At 43.5% G+C, this 15,039-nt stretch overlaps 1 protein-coding gene across 1 annotated transcript in view; it reads left to right on the top strand.

Moving 5' to 3' along the window:
- The window catches only part of ZDHHC5 (zDHHC palmitoyltransferase 5), a 46,673-nt gene extending 32,770 nt beyond the window's left edge, over positions 1-13,903 (top strand). Inside the window, exons 3-12 of the mRNA XM_082211454.1 lie at positions 1,964-2,085; positions 3,089-3,246; positions 3,865-4,037; positions 4,208-4,310; positions 4,390-4,481; positions 5,920-6,052; positions 6,445-6,568; positions 7,513-7,625; positions 10,417-11,306; positions 12,204-13,903. Of these exons, the coding sequence (XP_082067580.1) occupies positions 1,964-2,085; positions 3,089-3,246; positions 3,865-4,037; positions 4,208-4,310; positions 4,390-4,481; positions 5,920-6,052; positions 6,445-6,568; positions 7,513-7,625; positions 10,417-11,306; positions 12,204-12,369 (2,074 nt within the window). The 3' untranslated portion in view covers positions 12,370-13,903. The remainder of the gene's footprint in view (positions 1-1,963; positions 2,086-3,088; positions 3,247-3,864; positions 4,038-4,207; positions 4,311-4,389; positions 4,482-5,919; positions 6,053-6,444; positions 6,569-7,512; positions 7,626-10,416; positions 11,307-12,203) is intronic.
- Positions 13,904-15,039: the final 1,136 nt, after the last annotated feature.

Below are 15,039 nucleotides of genomic sequence, written 5' to 3'. Positions count from 1 at the left end.
TATGTTACGGGGCAACTGATCTGAAATGAATTGACTCATTTGTCTTAAGATACAAATGGAGGTGTAATTCCTTTCCCTATTGGGCTGGGAACATTATTGGGTGGTATCCAGTGTTTGCCAAGTAAACCCACTGAAATCAGTAGACCAAAGCAATTTAAGTTCATTGATCTCAATGCATCTACTTTTGATCATCCTTGATCAAACTTTATAGTTTAGTTACATTTACATTCAGATAACTTAAGGCTACTCCTAGCTTTTTTGTCTACCTAATTAAAAATAAATAGGAGCTTGCTCTGATACTCTTCTGGCTGTGCTGCATTAAAGTTTTGACTCTAGTGGGCAAATATTTTAGGTTTATCTAACTTAGTTCTAAGCAGACTTTTGTTGCGCCTTCCCTCCTTAACCTGTAGCCTTACTGTAGGTTTTATGTGGGATGTTCTTCTGCATATGGATCTTCTAGTCAAACAAGTTAAACTTGTTTTTCTTTCTTGCTTTGTTCTGTTCATTGACAAATTTGGTTACAGCTGATTATAGTGTGTCCAAAATGCCAAACCTCATAGAGCTCATACGCATACTCAAGTAGTGTCTGGGAAAGCAAATGTTACTAATCGTACTTTCTTATTTATGTAAACATTTTCAGCAGTATTAACTTAACGCTCCATGCTGTGTACATTGAATAGAGAGCAATAACCATTTAAAACTGGTAACTGCTATATATATGTACCAATGATGAAAGTTGCTATTTCACAAAAATGTCTTTTATTGTACTTTTCCTAAGTGTTGAAAGTACTTTATGCACATTATCTCCATAATCCTTGCAATAGCTCTGCAAGGTGGTTAATAATGGTATCATATTGCATACTGGTAAATGAAGCTCAGAATATTGACTTGCTTTAAAACCATCTAATGAATTCATAGCTGAGGTAAAATTGGAACCGGGGCCATTCCAACTTGCACTTTACTATACTAACTGCTTTCTTAAACTTCCCAGCACTTCGAGTGCACAAATTGAGCTCACATAAATGTTAGAGGTACACATTGGCATCTATAGGAACACTGGTAGCATTATATCATTAAGAATTTCAGCTATGTATGTTAATGGGTTCTTCATCACTGGAGTGAGGAGAAACTAAAAATATTTACAGTACTTAGGCCTCAGCAGAGCTGACATTTGCTATAAACGGGAAAATGCCACTTAAATACAACTATTAAAAGCACAGAAGACCAGTACTACACAGAGTTGGGTGATCTCAATGCTACACGATCATGATGGCAGTGGTACATAAGCAGTGGTTCACCTTGAAGAACTTTATACATTTTGGAGTTATCCAAATATTACAGCCAATCAGGTTTGTGCTGGAAAATGTTGTTCAGTGAATAATTTTGAAGAACTTTATCCACATCTTTAGGAACCAAAGTGGGTGGTGTGGGGCCATGTGTTGAAATTCATATTTATATTGTTTTGTTAATTCTTAAGTGATTTGACAGAGTGATGCTTCCACACTGCTAATAGGTTCCTATGCATATTTGGATTAATGCTGGCCATTTGCCATGAAGTGAGCGGAGTATAGGCTTTGTAGGATCCCAAACTACCTACATACTCCTTTAGAGGGGGTGTGATCCTATCCAGAACAGGCAACTGTTCTATCTTTGGGACATGGGACCTCCATCTTCCAAGAATTCAAACTCAACCCTCATCCAGTCCATCACCACATTCAGGTACTGGTCCAGGGCTTGCACAACTACTACTGATTCAGATGTTATAGCGAAATAGAACTGTGTGCCCTCAGCTTACAGATGACACTTTACTCCAAAACTCCTGATGAGTTTTCTCTTTCATTTGCTGGTTATCCAGGTTTATTTAGGTGGAATGATCTCAGTGCTTTTACTTAAGGTTGAATAACTTTATAGTTAATCTTAAAATGTTACTAGATCTGTTTTAACTTACTTTTTCTTTGTGTAGGTGCCCAGGGCTGAGCTTGCATATCTCCCCAATCATCCCCATTTACAATGCTGTGGTCTTCCTCTTTGTGCTGGCCAACTTTAGTATGGCCACCTTCATGGATCCAGGCATATTTCCTCGAGGTGAGAACTGAAAATTGCCTGTGAAGCATTTTCCAAGGCACTGATTGATCTGAAAATGTTTTGATTAGGGATGGCTACTTCCACTCTCCAGATCCAGAGCATAAATTATTGTAATCTGGATAGGTAGGAATCTTCCAGCTCAACAGTGTTTATAGTGTGAATTATGCTGGATTCATTATTGGAAGTTATTGCTATACTTGGGAGGAGGGAGGTTCTACAAATTTTGGCTGGTCTTGATAGCTAGCCAAATGTGTTCTTTCCACTAAACCTGGTCTAAGGTGGGGGGGGGAGTATTGATTGTGGTGTCACACTACAAATTTTTGAAGGCCCTAGCTGTGGGGACAAACCTTGTTCTTCTGCCTAGCATCAAGCTGAGTGGGAGTTTATCCATGTCCTGGGATCACTCAGAAGACCCAGGCATCTCACTGCTTTCAGAGCTTCTCTATGACTTATTACAGGACAGTCTAGTATGTAGCAGCTCACTGGTAACCGTAGGTGGCAAGGCTCATTCCATGCAGGCAGCTGAGCGAGCTAGTAGAGGAGAGATGGATTTTTCCACTCCTGGTCTGTTTTATGTACTGGCTGAGGAGGAAGGGAAGCCAATCCTTTAGCTCTGCCGAGCCTATGGGAGCATTCTTGACAAAACAGGTTTTTACAAGCCTGCAAAAAAATCTGGTGTCCTGGGTTTCCATAGCAGACACCAATTAGGGGACTTCCTCTCCTCCTCTGACCAGCATGGAAATGCAGAATACTAGACTCCTAGACTTTTTTAAAAAAACAGGAACCCTTCAAGCTGTTGTGGGCTTATTTACAAAATGGATCAAGGGTCAACAGAATCCATCCCCTTTTCTCTAAACTTGTGAGAGGGGGTAGGGTGCCTCACCAGAAGCACAAAAACAAAAAGTCAGCGCCAGGGTGAATGCGTTTGTGAAACTGGGGGCAAGGACATGTTGGACATGCTCTGTACTTCATTGGATTTTATAATTTTTTCTTGCTGCTTCAGCTGAAGAAGATGAGGACAAGGAGGATGATTTCCGAGCTCCATTATACAAGACTGTGGAGATAAAGGGTATTCAAGTGCGCATGAAATGGTGTGCAACGTGTCGCTTCTACCGGCCCCCACGCTGCTCTCATTGCAGTGTCTGCGACAACTGTGTGGAGGTGAGAGACTGGGAAGAGAAGGGCTTTATTGGAGCTACTGGAATTGCTTGTTGGATTGTTGATAATGAACTTGGGACACTCTGTAATCTTTGAGATCCAGTTCAGGAACTGTTTGGGCTGCAAGATTCAGTTTTGTGTGTTATAGGTTGGAATAGACACCTCAGACTTGCATGCTTTCCTTTTTTACCAGTGCCCCAGGGTCCACACTCCGGCACTTGATACAAAATGGTGGTTTGAGAGGGAGGGGGCAGAATCAATTGCATAATTGTGGGTAAGGTAATCCATAGCAAATACATTAATCTAGTATTTGTCTTTGTTTATTTTATATTTATTTTTCACCTTCCATAATGAAATTCAAGGTGATGTGTGTACAAGTGTTTTCAACACATATTGAAAGGCAGGAGAGGTGATGAAGCACCATTCAACTATAATTCACAATCTGCTGGTTGACCACAGCCATTCTACTTACCCCTGTTATAGGAGTTGCATCTTCTGTTGTGGAAATGAAAATCTGGGTGGGATTCAGGTTTCCTGGAGTTTCAAGGGGTTCTACAGGTGTTGTATTGTTTTACAGAGGTGATGTCCTTCTAACTCTGTTCTTTATCCTTTCACTGATAGGAATTTGACCATCACTGTCCCTGGGTAAACAACTGTATTGGGCGGCGCAATTATCGCTATTTCTTCCTGTTCCTGCTCTCACTTACAGCACATATCATGGGTGTATTCGGTTTTGGCTTGCTGTTTGTCCTGTGTCAAGTTGAAGAGCTCTCTGGGATCCGTATGGCCGTCACGTATCCTCTTTTTCTAGAGTGCAAAGAATTCCTTAATCAAATTCTGGTGAACAATTGGGCTGTTCACCTGAGATACTGCCAACTGATGGGTGGTGGGAGGGAAAGGAATCCCCCCCAAAAAAAGTTGTAGGCTGGTCCTTCATGAATTGCTTCCTTGACTTTGTTGACAGTATGGCTGTGATGTGTGTGGCTGGCTTGTTTTTCATACCTGTTGTAGGCCTTACAGGATTTCATGTGGTCTTGGTAGCCAGAGGTCGTACTACAAATGAGCAGGTAGATATTATTTTACGGTTAGTTTTTGACTTCACTACATGGTATCTCTATTTTCCTGATATATCTTTTCTCCTTGCAGGTTACAGGCAAATTCCGGGGTGGAGTAAACCCATTCACCAATGGCTGTTGTAACAACGTCAGTCGTGTTCTCTGCAGCTCCCCAGCCCCCAGGTAAATTCTGCCTCACCTAAAAAATTTGTAGAGGCCCTATTCTTTCTTGGAGAGAGAAGAGCTAGATTGTCTTAATTGCTAATGGAGACAAGCAGAGAAGCAGAGGAAGATTCTCTGGGATCAGTCATATGAATGGTTCCAACAGTGAGGTGGTGGGATGTGGGAAGTCATTGCTCACAGCCAGATCACACCTTGAAGTACAGTTGTCTAACACAGCAGCTATAAGCTTCTTCCTCTTGTAGATTGAAGTAAAGAAAGGGGTTGCTGGCAACTATCTAAAGATGTGGCAGAAAGATTAATTTTTATACTGTTTTTCCTGGGATCTGTATGTCAAGGTGCGTCTATACCACTGAGTATAATCAGTCTTTGGGAGTGGGTTGTGAGCTTACTTGAACTATCCACAGAACAAAAATACGTGGTATTCGTGCTTGAGGTTATATGCAAGGCTCATTAAACAATAGATCATTCTGTTATGTTTCCTTGATACCTCCAATTCCAACAGCTCTAGTGTTCCTCACACATATGTATGTAACGTTAGAGAGAACAGAACGCTGTATGACTTTATATCACTACATGTCTATACTCATGTAAATCATAATCCAGTAACTCTTTGCTGTGCATTTTTTAGTGTTTCTTGTATAAACTATTTCAGCATGCTCTGTGTTTTGCACTCATCACAGCTGCCTGTAAGTGTGAACAGACTACAGGTGTGAAAAAGCTGTTTACTTTTATTACATCAATGAATGTAACTTGTGAAGAAGGAATGCATTACTTACTCCATGATTTGACACTTTTTGTAATTATTCATCTGTTTTGTTCTGGTGACTGTTATCTCTTGGCCTCTAATTTTCTCCAGTTTTCCTAGATAGAAGGTGTATCTTGTTCCCCAATGCCTTATATCCTTGAAGGATGGCTGTGTTCAGTTTTTAATCCTAGGTTCCTATCCAGAGAAACAAAGGGATAAAAAATGCACCTTGGCTTGTTTCTGTTCTCAGCTAGTGAGACCTGTTATACATCAGTTTGTTAAGTATTTTGTTAAAAATAATAATTGTTTTGACAGCACACTTACATCAGGGAAATGTACATTCTCTCAGATATTGTCACATCACTGCTTGACTTTCTTCCTTCACTCTGGCAATATGGCCTGTAATGTAACAGAAACTCAAAGGGTGTAAAGACACTACTTTGAGTGCATTCTGTACAGCAGGGAAGCACATAAGGGAATGTACAGTGAAGCCACAGGTGATACCAGGACTCGATTTTAGAGAATGAGAGAACTGTGACCTGCAGTATTGCCTTTGCAGTTCTTTGGATACAAATAACTTCATGCCTCCAACATTTCTCAGGCTTTCTTGCCAGAGCATGTAAACATCATCATTGGTTCACATGTTTGCAGGAGGCACTGTCTCATCTTTGCTGACTTCCCATGATTCACTAGGTATCTTGGACGGCCAAAGGCAGAGCAGACTGTTACAGTGAAGCCACCATTCCTGCGACCAGAAATATCAGATGGACAGATAGCTGTAAAGATAATGGACAATGGTATCCAGGCTGAGCTAAAGAGAACAAAGGTAAGGAGGAGATGACGGTGCTACCGAGGCACTGGCTTTCTCCAGACCTTGAGGGTGCCACTGCATTCGTGAGTAGGAACCAAATGAGCCTCTTGGACATCCTTCCCCCATGTTATCACAACTTGTACTTAGTTTTCCCTGACAAGTGAAGGTCTGTTTTCCTCCCATGTGACTATTGCTGCATGAGAGTTGTCCCCTTTTATATCCTATATAATTTTTACTTGTCCTTTCCCTTCTCATCCAGCAACTGAGACATGCACAGTCTACAACTACACTTGCAGAAATGCTAGATGGCTGCAGGTCCTTCTAATAACACTTTCAACCTTTTAGAGCTGGGGACAATGCTCAGGACTTTGGGTCCTGTCTCATTCTTCTGCACTTTGTCTCTGCAGTCCAAAGGAAGCCTTGAGGTGACGGAGAGCCAGTCTGCTGATGCTGAGCCGCCACCACCACCCAAGCCAGACCTCAGCCGCTACACAGGTCTGAGGACGCATTTAACCCTGGCCACCAATGAGGGTAAGAGGAGCATTCCAGAGAGATAAGGGATCCAATCAGCTGTGCACCTCTACAGTGATCTGCCATCAGAGAAGTAGTCTCTGACTGCAGTGCCAAGTAGTGAAGCTGGTCAGTACTACACTGTTTACCAAAGCCAGTGGCAGCTCTGTGCTGGTATTCACAGCACTGCTGACCATACAGCCACCTGCTTGCCTAAGTGCTCAGGCAGGTTATTAGAGCAGGTGCTGAGCCGGTAGCTAGGTTATGACCTTTTAGATGTTATGATCATGTAAATCTCCAGCTTTAGCTCTTGTCCACATGTGAAGGCTGCTGTCAGGATTGGGGGATTTATTGACTGTTCCTCCCTCTGTTGACTGTTCCACACTCAGGTGGAAACAGGGGTTACTTGGAAGGACAGGTCTGTGCTTTGTTCTGCTGTCATAGAGCTTATATAGAACAATAACAGAAGGCTAGAGTTATTTCCCAGTTCGTGTAGTTGTGAAACCACCTGCTTTTGCTGTTGCTGTAGTGTTTCCAGGGTGTAGCACCTTGAAATAAAATGTGATCATGGAGAAATGCTTGGAGCTTTCTTTTCTAGTCAGTGCTACTGTTTCCCATCTAGCAGTGCTCAAAATTGAACACCCCAAGGGTCAGGACTAGCAAAGTGTGCATGTACAGATTGGAAGCTTCTTGTGTGATGTCTTTATTGAGGAAATGTTCCTCTTGCTCCATTTCACCTCCACTCCTGCAATACACCCCTTACCTCCTGACTGATTCCTTGACCTCCATGGTGTGTCCACCTGCCTGAGGCTCTTAACTGGTTCTCACGGATCAGTCACTTGTGATATGTGGAATTTCTACAAAAGCATTCAAACCAGGATTGCTGGGAACTCCCCAGGAAAAGCTGTAAGTAACTATATTATATTGCTTGTAAGTATGTGTGTGATTCCCATTTATCTCCACAGACAGCAGTTTGCTAAGCAAGGACAGCCCTCCAACTCCAACAATGTACAAGTACCGACCTGGCTATAGCAGCAGCAGTACTTCAGCTGCACTGCCTCACTCCACCAGCGCCAAGGTAATGAAAAACCAAGGGGGTTAAACATGAAGAGTGGGGTTTTTAGGAGACCATGCAGGGTGTGGAGTTGAAAAGGGAATTCTCTTTGAGATTGTGCAGTGGTTTAGTGCCTTAATTTGACAATTTCTCTATAAGAAATTTCTCTAGTGTATTGTACAGCTGCTATTATGCCATAAATGGAGAATTCTAGCATGGTACAATGTTGGGAATCGTGGGGCTGAGAGGGGTCTTTCATTGGCCAGAATAACCATTTCACCAATTTCAGTTCTCTGTCTCTTCCCATGAACTCCAGTTCCTATTTCCATGCTCCTTATTGCTGTCCAATAGTGTGTGAGTCTCACTACCATTTTCCTATTTCTTGATTGCACTGTTTTGTGGTCAGACCTTACCTGCCCAAATTGGTGTACATCTAATAAGCAGTTTCCTGAGGAGCAGCTGATTTAGTCTTGTCACAGGAAAAACAACAAAAAGTATTGTGGTAAGGGCTGAGAGTCTTACAGTGCAATAGTGTGTTTGTTTATTTCAAAAGCAAGTCCTGTTTGCTAAGTGTGTATATGATTGTAACCTAATTGCAGCATAAGTATTCATGGACTGGAGTTCATCAAATATATGAAGCATTGTCTTCAGTTAGCAATGAAGACAAGTGGTACATACAGCAAAATTTTAGTGCCTCCCCCCAGGACTGCCCTTGTTCCGAGTTCAAATCTCGCTTAAAAAAAATGTGGAGAAGGAAATTTGGTAGCAGTGCATGTGAGGAAGGGCAAGACATTTTGAGCAGATGAAGCCAATCCTGGCCAGACTGATTTTGAACTATAAGGCCTTACCTTATGCTGATTTTGAACTATAAGGCCTTAAATGGTTCAGGACCACAATACCTCAAAGACTGCCTCTCCCCATATGAACCAACTGGCACCCTGTGCTCATCATCTGAAGCCCTCATTTGTGTGCTATTTCCGTGAAGGGTCCAGAGGCGATAGCACGAGAACAGGCCTTTTCTGCAGTGGCTCTCCATTGTGGAATGCTCTCCCCAGGGAGGCTCGCCTGGCACCTTTGTTACATATCTTTAGGGACCAGGCAGAAGCATTCCTCCTCTTCCAGGCCTTTGGCCAATTAAACTATGGTCTTTTAAAGTGTGTGTGGCGGGGTTATCGTTGTTGTTATCTGTTACTATGTTCGAAAGCATGCCAGTGCGAGTAAATAAATAGGTACCGCTGTGGCGGGAAGGTAAAAGGCATTTCCATGCACTCTGGTTTCCGTCACGGTGTTCCGTTGTGCCAGAAGCGGTTTAGTCGTGCTGGCCGCATGATCTGGAAAGCTGTCTGTGGACAAACACCAGGTCCCTCGGCCTGAAAGCGAGATGAGTTCCACACCCCATAGTTGCCTTTGGCTGGACTTAACCGTCCAGGGGTCCTTTACCTTTTACCTTTACCTTACTATGTTAGGTATTTTTGTGTTTCTGTATTGTAAACTGCCCTGTGGTTCCCCAGATGAAGGGCGGCATAGAAATTTAAATAAATACGTAAGTTCTCAAGCATAAACTAGTTAGCCTCATTATGAGTGCCCAACTTCTGGTTCATTTTAGACCAAGAGTAGCTAATCTTGTTTGGGCCAAGGGCCACATTGACCCATTAGCAACCCTTCGGACCACATTTCAAAGTGGATGTGGCCAATTTGTAAAAGTAGTTGTGGTGAGAATTGCAGTTCTCGAGACTGCCTTCCAAAAGGATTTCCTGTCAGTTATCGTATGATATTCTAAATACTTTTTATCATTCCGGTTTTTGTTTTTTTAATGGACAAATCTTTGGACGTGGGCTCAAAAACTTTATGAATATCATGGCATCATGGGGGAGGGAACAAGAGTGATCAGTTAAAATTTTTTTTGTCAGGTTTTGAGGGTAGTCTTGAGGGAGCACAAAAATCCTTTTGTGGGTTAGATATAAGCCACTGGTTAGCCACCCTGATTTAGTCCCTTCTTGTAAATGTGGAAGCTAAGATCCTTTCAGGCTCTGTAAGCATTGCCTTTTCTTTTAATTCACCAATCTATGTATTCCTTCCTACCTAGGGAGTCCCATTAGTATGTAGAAACCATTACCTTATCTTGGGTTGGCTCTATTTCGCTTCCAAATTACTGGCACTCAGCCACTTGAGTTTGATGTTAGATGCAATGGTGAATACGTGTAAATGGTCCCCTATTAAACTCTTAATGCTTCTTCCATGGCTGGCTAGAATTTGATCAGTGAAGTAATGATTTATTAAATAAGAACCCCCCCCCCAAAATGAATTTCTTTTTACATTTGTAAATACCCTTAGTGGAGCTTTGGGTGAAGTAAGTGAAGTTCTTCTACTTTATATAAGGAATGGTCTGTATACCTCAGTGGTAGAATATATGCTTGGAAGCAGAAGATCCCAGGTTCAATCCTTATGTATAAAGCAATCCTGTGAAATAGGTTAGATGAAGGAATGCGACTGAGCCACTGGCACACAGTGAAATTTACAGCTTTGGGGAGGATTTAAACCAAGGTCCAACAGTCTTTTACACCACATTGACTCTTAATAAGTAATAACTTGATTATCTAGTTTACATAATTGTGTTTACAATGTTTTTGAAAAAATGAGGTTTCTGCATCAAGAAATGTGGGAACTTCATTTACATTAAGCAGAGATCCTTGCTTATGGGAGCTTTGAGAAAGCAAACTCTGCACCCAATAGTTATGAATTAATATCCACAGCCCAGGACGCTTGCTAATGACTATTACATATGTTCCTCTTCCCTCCTTCTCTCCTGCTGCAGCTAAGCCGAGGAGACAGCTTGAAGGAGGCAACCTCCATTGCTGAGGGCAGTCGAAACCCCAGCTACCGTTCTGAGCCAAGTCTGGAGCCAGAGAGTTTTCGGTCTCCTACTTTTGGCAAAAGTTTCCATTTTGATCCACTATCCAGTGGCTCCCGTTCGTCCAGCCTCAAGTCTGCCCAAGGGATGGGCTTTGAATTGGGCCATCTTCAGTCGATCCGCTCCGAGGGCACCACATCCACATCTTACAAGAGCTTGGTGAACCAGACACGCAATGGGAGCTTGTCCTACGACAGCCTTCTCACACCCTCTGACAGCCCTGACTTTGAGTCAGTGCAGGCAGGCCCAGAGCCAGAGGCCCCCATGGGCTACACATCTCCTTTCCTCTCGGCACGTATTGCCCAGCAGCGGGAGGCTGACCTGCACAGTCGTTTCCCAAGTTCTGGCTCACCCAAGCACCAGCCACCCCGTGACCCTTCACCGGTCCGTTATGACAATCTTTCACGCCACATTGTGGCCTCCATGCAGGAGCGGGAGAAGCTGCTACAGCAGTCACCCACGCCACCACCCCTGGCCAAAGAGGAGGATACAGCACTGGGGGACTCAGGCATCCAGTCCACCCCAGGCTCCAGTAATGCTCCACGTACCAGCTCCTCCTCGGACGATTCAAAACGCTCACCTCTGGGCAAGAACCCACTCACCCGCCCAGTGCCACCTCGCTTTGGCAAGCCAGAACCACCACATGCACTCAGAGTGCGCTCTCTGGGCTCACCAGACCAGCCTGCAGCCCCACACTTGGGCAAATCTGTGTCTTACAGCAGCCAAAAACAGTCCTCGCAGGCCATTGTCCCAGAGACTGAGGAGGTGGCCTTGCAGCCTTTACTGGCACCAAAGTAAGTACAAGTGACACCTGCCTCGCGCTTTAAGTGTTCCTTGACTTGGTGGAGGATGAGCCGCATTCAACCCTGTCCTATCTTTGATCTGACCAGAGACCCCAAGATAATTTTTGTTCCTTTCAGCAGCATTTGGAGGGAGTAGCTGGGGGAGATCTACAAATAATGCCTGCACTCGTCTGCCCTTTCCTCCCTCCCTCCCTCCCTCCTTTCCTTCCTTCCCTCCAGTGTGTGAACCAGCCCATTTCCTCCACTATACAATGCAGTGCATATCTCCAGAGTACCACATTCCTTTTTGTGAAGTGTGTGTGGCTTTGAACACCCCTACTTTCCTTGGGTGTGTGTGATGGCCATTGGCTTTCCTAGAAGATACCTGGATCTGTGTGAAAGCTGCTTGGTTTCTACTTCATATATAAAACTTTTATATATGAGTCTGCCTTTCTACCTTACCCAAGTGTGGTCCTTTTCCCTGTCTTGTTGGCATGCATGAAAGAGACACTTGGGTCCACCAGGGAAAGGACAGATTGTAAGAAATCACCTGCTCCTCTCATGATGGTGGAAGCATGAGCCCTTCTGTCAGTTTCCTGAAAAGCTTTCTTCCCACTGCACCTCCTTTTTTTTTCCTTCTAGAGAGTGTTGTATTGGTTACATGTAGCATCTTTTCTTAATAATTCTCTGTGTGTAGTATCCTATCCTCTTCTAGATTAGTGTGTTTACCTGGGTGGTGAAAGTATTTAGAATAAGTTCTCTGTAGATACAAAAAGTGCACTGTTCCTTAAGCAGTGTAAGATGTATCCCAAGCTTTCCTTTCCTTACCGAGTGTGAGGCATCCTCCATTTCCATTGCCATGAATGAGTGGTCACTTCCTGACATCCTTGTATCCTTCCTTTTCCCCAGAGACGAGATGCAGATGAGACCCTCCTACAGCAAGTCCAATGGACAGCCCAAAAGCCTGAGCTCAACCTCGCCCACCCCTGGTCAGCCACCTCTCAACAGCCCCACTCGTGGAGGAGTCAAGAAGGTCTCTGGAGTGGGTGGGACTACGTATGAGATCTCTGTATGAGGAGGTGATATCCCCACTGTTGACTCCTCCCTGGCTGATTCCAAAATGCTCTATCCCTGATGAGCAGGAGATTGGGACTTGCTCACCAAATGGTTGCCCCATCAGATGCATGGACCTTTTTTTACAAATACAGTTTTGTGGGGGGTGGGGGGGAGAGCTGAAGGGACAGCTACCTTTTTAAACTAAAGTATCTGGGATTGGGAGAGTCCCTAAACACTACAGCAGGATTCTAGCCTTGCTCATCTCCACAGCCTGCACTCTTCCTCTCAACCAACAAAGAGACTGCAATTTGTAGCGCACACTGCCCAGAGAGAAGGGGAGGGAGTTGCTCTCAGCACCCTCTGTGAGAGAAGGTACAGGCTGCAGGCTGCCCCACTACCAACAGGACAGTCAGTTGTGGACCTTGTGCAATCGCTCGCCTAGTGCGGTAGGAGTGGATCATTTTTAAATTTTTTTTATTGTTAACGGATGCTATTTTTTCCTGTTCTGAGTTACTGGGTGTGTGTATATATAAATATCTATAAATATATAAATATAAATATTAAAATATATATATATATCCATATGGAGCGTGGGGTGGCCCTGGCAGACCCCGTTAGCTGGGCCTGAGGAAGCCATGTGTGGAGCATTTTAATTTTTGAGGAGTCCAAAGGGCTGTATCAGATTAATCATTTTGTTTACTTTTGAATGGGTCAGGCAAAATACAAAAACTGCTGTTAAATCACTATCCTTGGACAAGTATTGCTGAGGAAATGCTAATATGTTACCTAATTGGTACCACTGACTTGGTCATCCCAGTGCCTGTGGCCAGGCTTGAGTTTGGCTTGTTCTGCCCCACTCTGGATTCCAGGAAATGAAGGGAATAGACAAAGGCTTCCTAATCCCTGCTCTATCCTTCTGGAAGATTTTCCCCATGAATAAATCCTTCTTTTCTGGGGGGCTTGGGGGCTTTAAGAAGACTATGGGAGTGTTTGGCTTCCCATGTTTTCAGCTCCAAACAGGCTTTGACTTCTCAGTAAAATGACTCCCAGTGAAAGGATGCCATACCCTACAAACCAGGCCAATCAGCATGCACAGGTGCCAGTTGCATACTATTAGGATACAGGAACGTGCTTTGGGTGCTGAGCAGGAGGAGGGTGGCAGTGGCATTGGAGCTGTGTCGCCTATGTGGATATATTACTTGTATTTAGTAAATCCCTCCCCCAGGTGGTTTCCCCTGCTTTTTTACATTGCTTTTATGATTTGTTCCATATTGATTTATTGTGGTATCATGGTTCTTTATTCACAAACTGGGCAAGAGAAAGAAGAGGGAAAACAAACAAACCAAAAAGCAATATTTTTCCATATGCCAAAAATCTTTTAATCCCTAAAAGCCAATGAGTAAAAATCAGAGCAACCCAGGAATCCAACAATCTCCAGTCGCTACTGACTCTTTCTCTATGGCAATATCTTTACTGTGGCCTGCAGTGGGCCACACTTTTATTTTTATTATGACTAGCCATTTTAAAATGAGGAATAAAAAATTATATAATGAGCCACTCCCTCCATGCTTGTGTAGTTTTGTTTTGTTTTGTTAACCTGGGGAGGAGAGAGGTCCTGGTGGTTGTCCTTCAGTATTGCTTGCTGTGCCACCCAAAATGGTTCCATAGGAAGGACATTACTAGCTTCTGATCCTTGGTAATTCGAACTGCAGGCATTGTGCTGATTCCCAGAGCTGGTGCAAAAGGTTTCCCAAGAAGGTAAGTAAGGAATGCTCATTCAGTCGTCTACATTCCAAACCTCGTTACAGAGGAGGCTTACAATGGAGGACTGGTTCAGAAAGTAGTTGCATCTAGAGTGAACATCTTCAGGTAGTGGAAAAGAAGCAACTGTCATTTATTACACATCTCCTGTACGAAACAAAGGCCATCCTTCACCAACTGCATTATGCTTTGGAACCCAAACCATAAGCATAGCTCACATGCCCCACACAAGGTTATTGCAGAGCAACTACATCCCAGCAAATTCAAGCAAGAAAACCAAGCCATCAACCACGGGGGAGGGCAAAATTCCCTCCCTGAAGAAGTAACAATTCCTCCAATCAGTCAGAGCTGTGAAGAATTTCCTCTTAAAACCAAATAATTATATATCAGAATCAAAGTGATATGTTTCTATTGAGTAACCTGAAAGAAAACTATTGAACATAGTTCCATCCCACCTATGTGACATTGTATTAAAGGAGTAAACATGCATGGGGGGCGGGGCGGGGAGTGAAGCAAGATCAGAATGGTGATTTCCCTGCCTCTCTCAGCCACATTTCTGCCAGAAAGCCCTCCCTGTAAGTGCTCTTCATTTGAGGAGGGAAGTTCTGTCAGCACTTCCCTTCTGATGCAAATAGCAAGCTTCAGCAGGGAAAGTGTTAAACTTCCCCTCCCTGCCCAACACAGTCCAAATCCTGCTACAGTTGTTAGAGAAGGATGTACAGTACATTTAATTCCTTACGTGTAAGTAGTGGTCCATGTATTTTGCCTCTTAATCTTGAACCTCTGGAGATTTCTTTGATCATACAAGTGCTCTAAGGTGACTACACCTCATACAGAAAAAAATAGTTTCCCCCCACTAACTTCATTTTCAGGGGTTGAAAATAATATTTTTCTGAATCTAAAATGCTGTTTGTTAACCTTGATATAC

This window comes from Podarcis vaucheri (assembly GCF_965113315.1).
Source record: "Podarcis vaucheri genome assembly, chromosome: 1".
Taxonomy (NCBI): domain Eukaryota; kingdom Metazoa; phylum Chordata; class Lepidosauria; order Squamata; family Lacertidae; genus Podarcis; species Podarcis vaucheri.
Note: the sequence above shows the minus strand (reverse complement) of the source record. Positions and strands in the feature narration are given on the sequence as shown.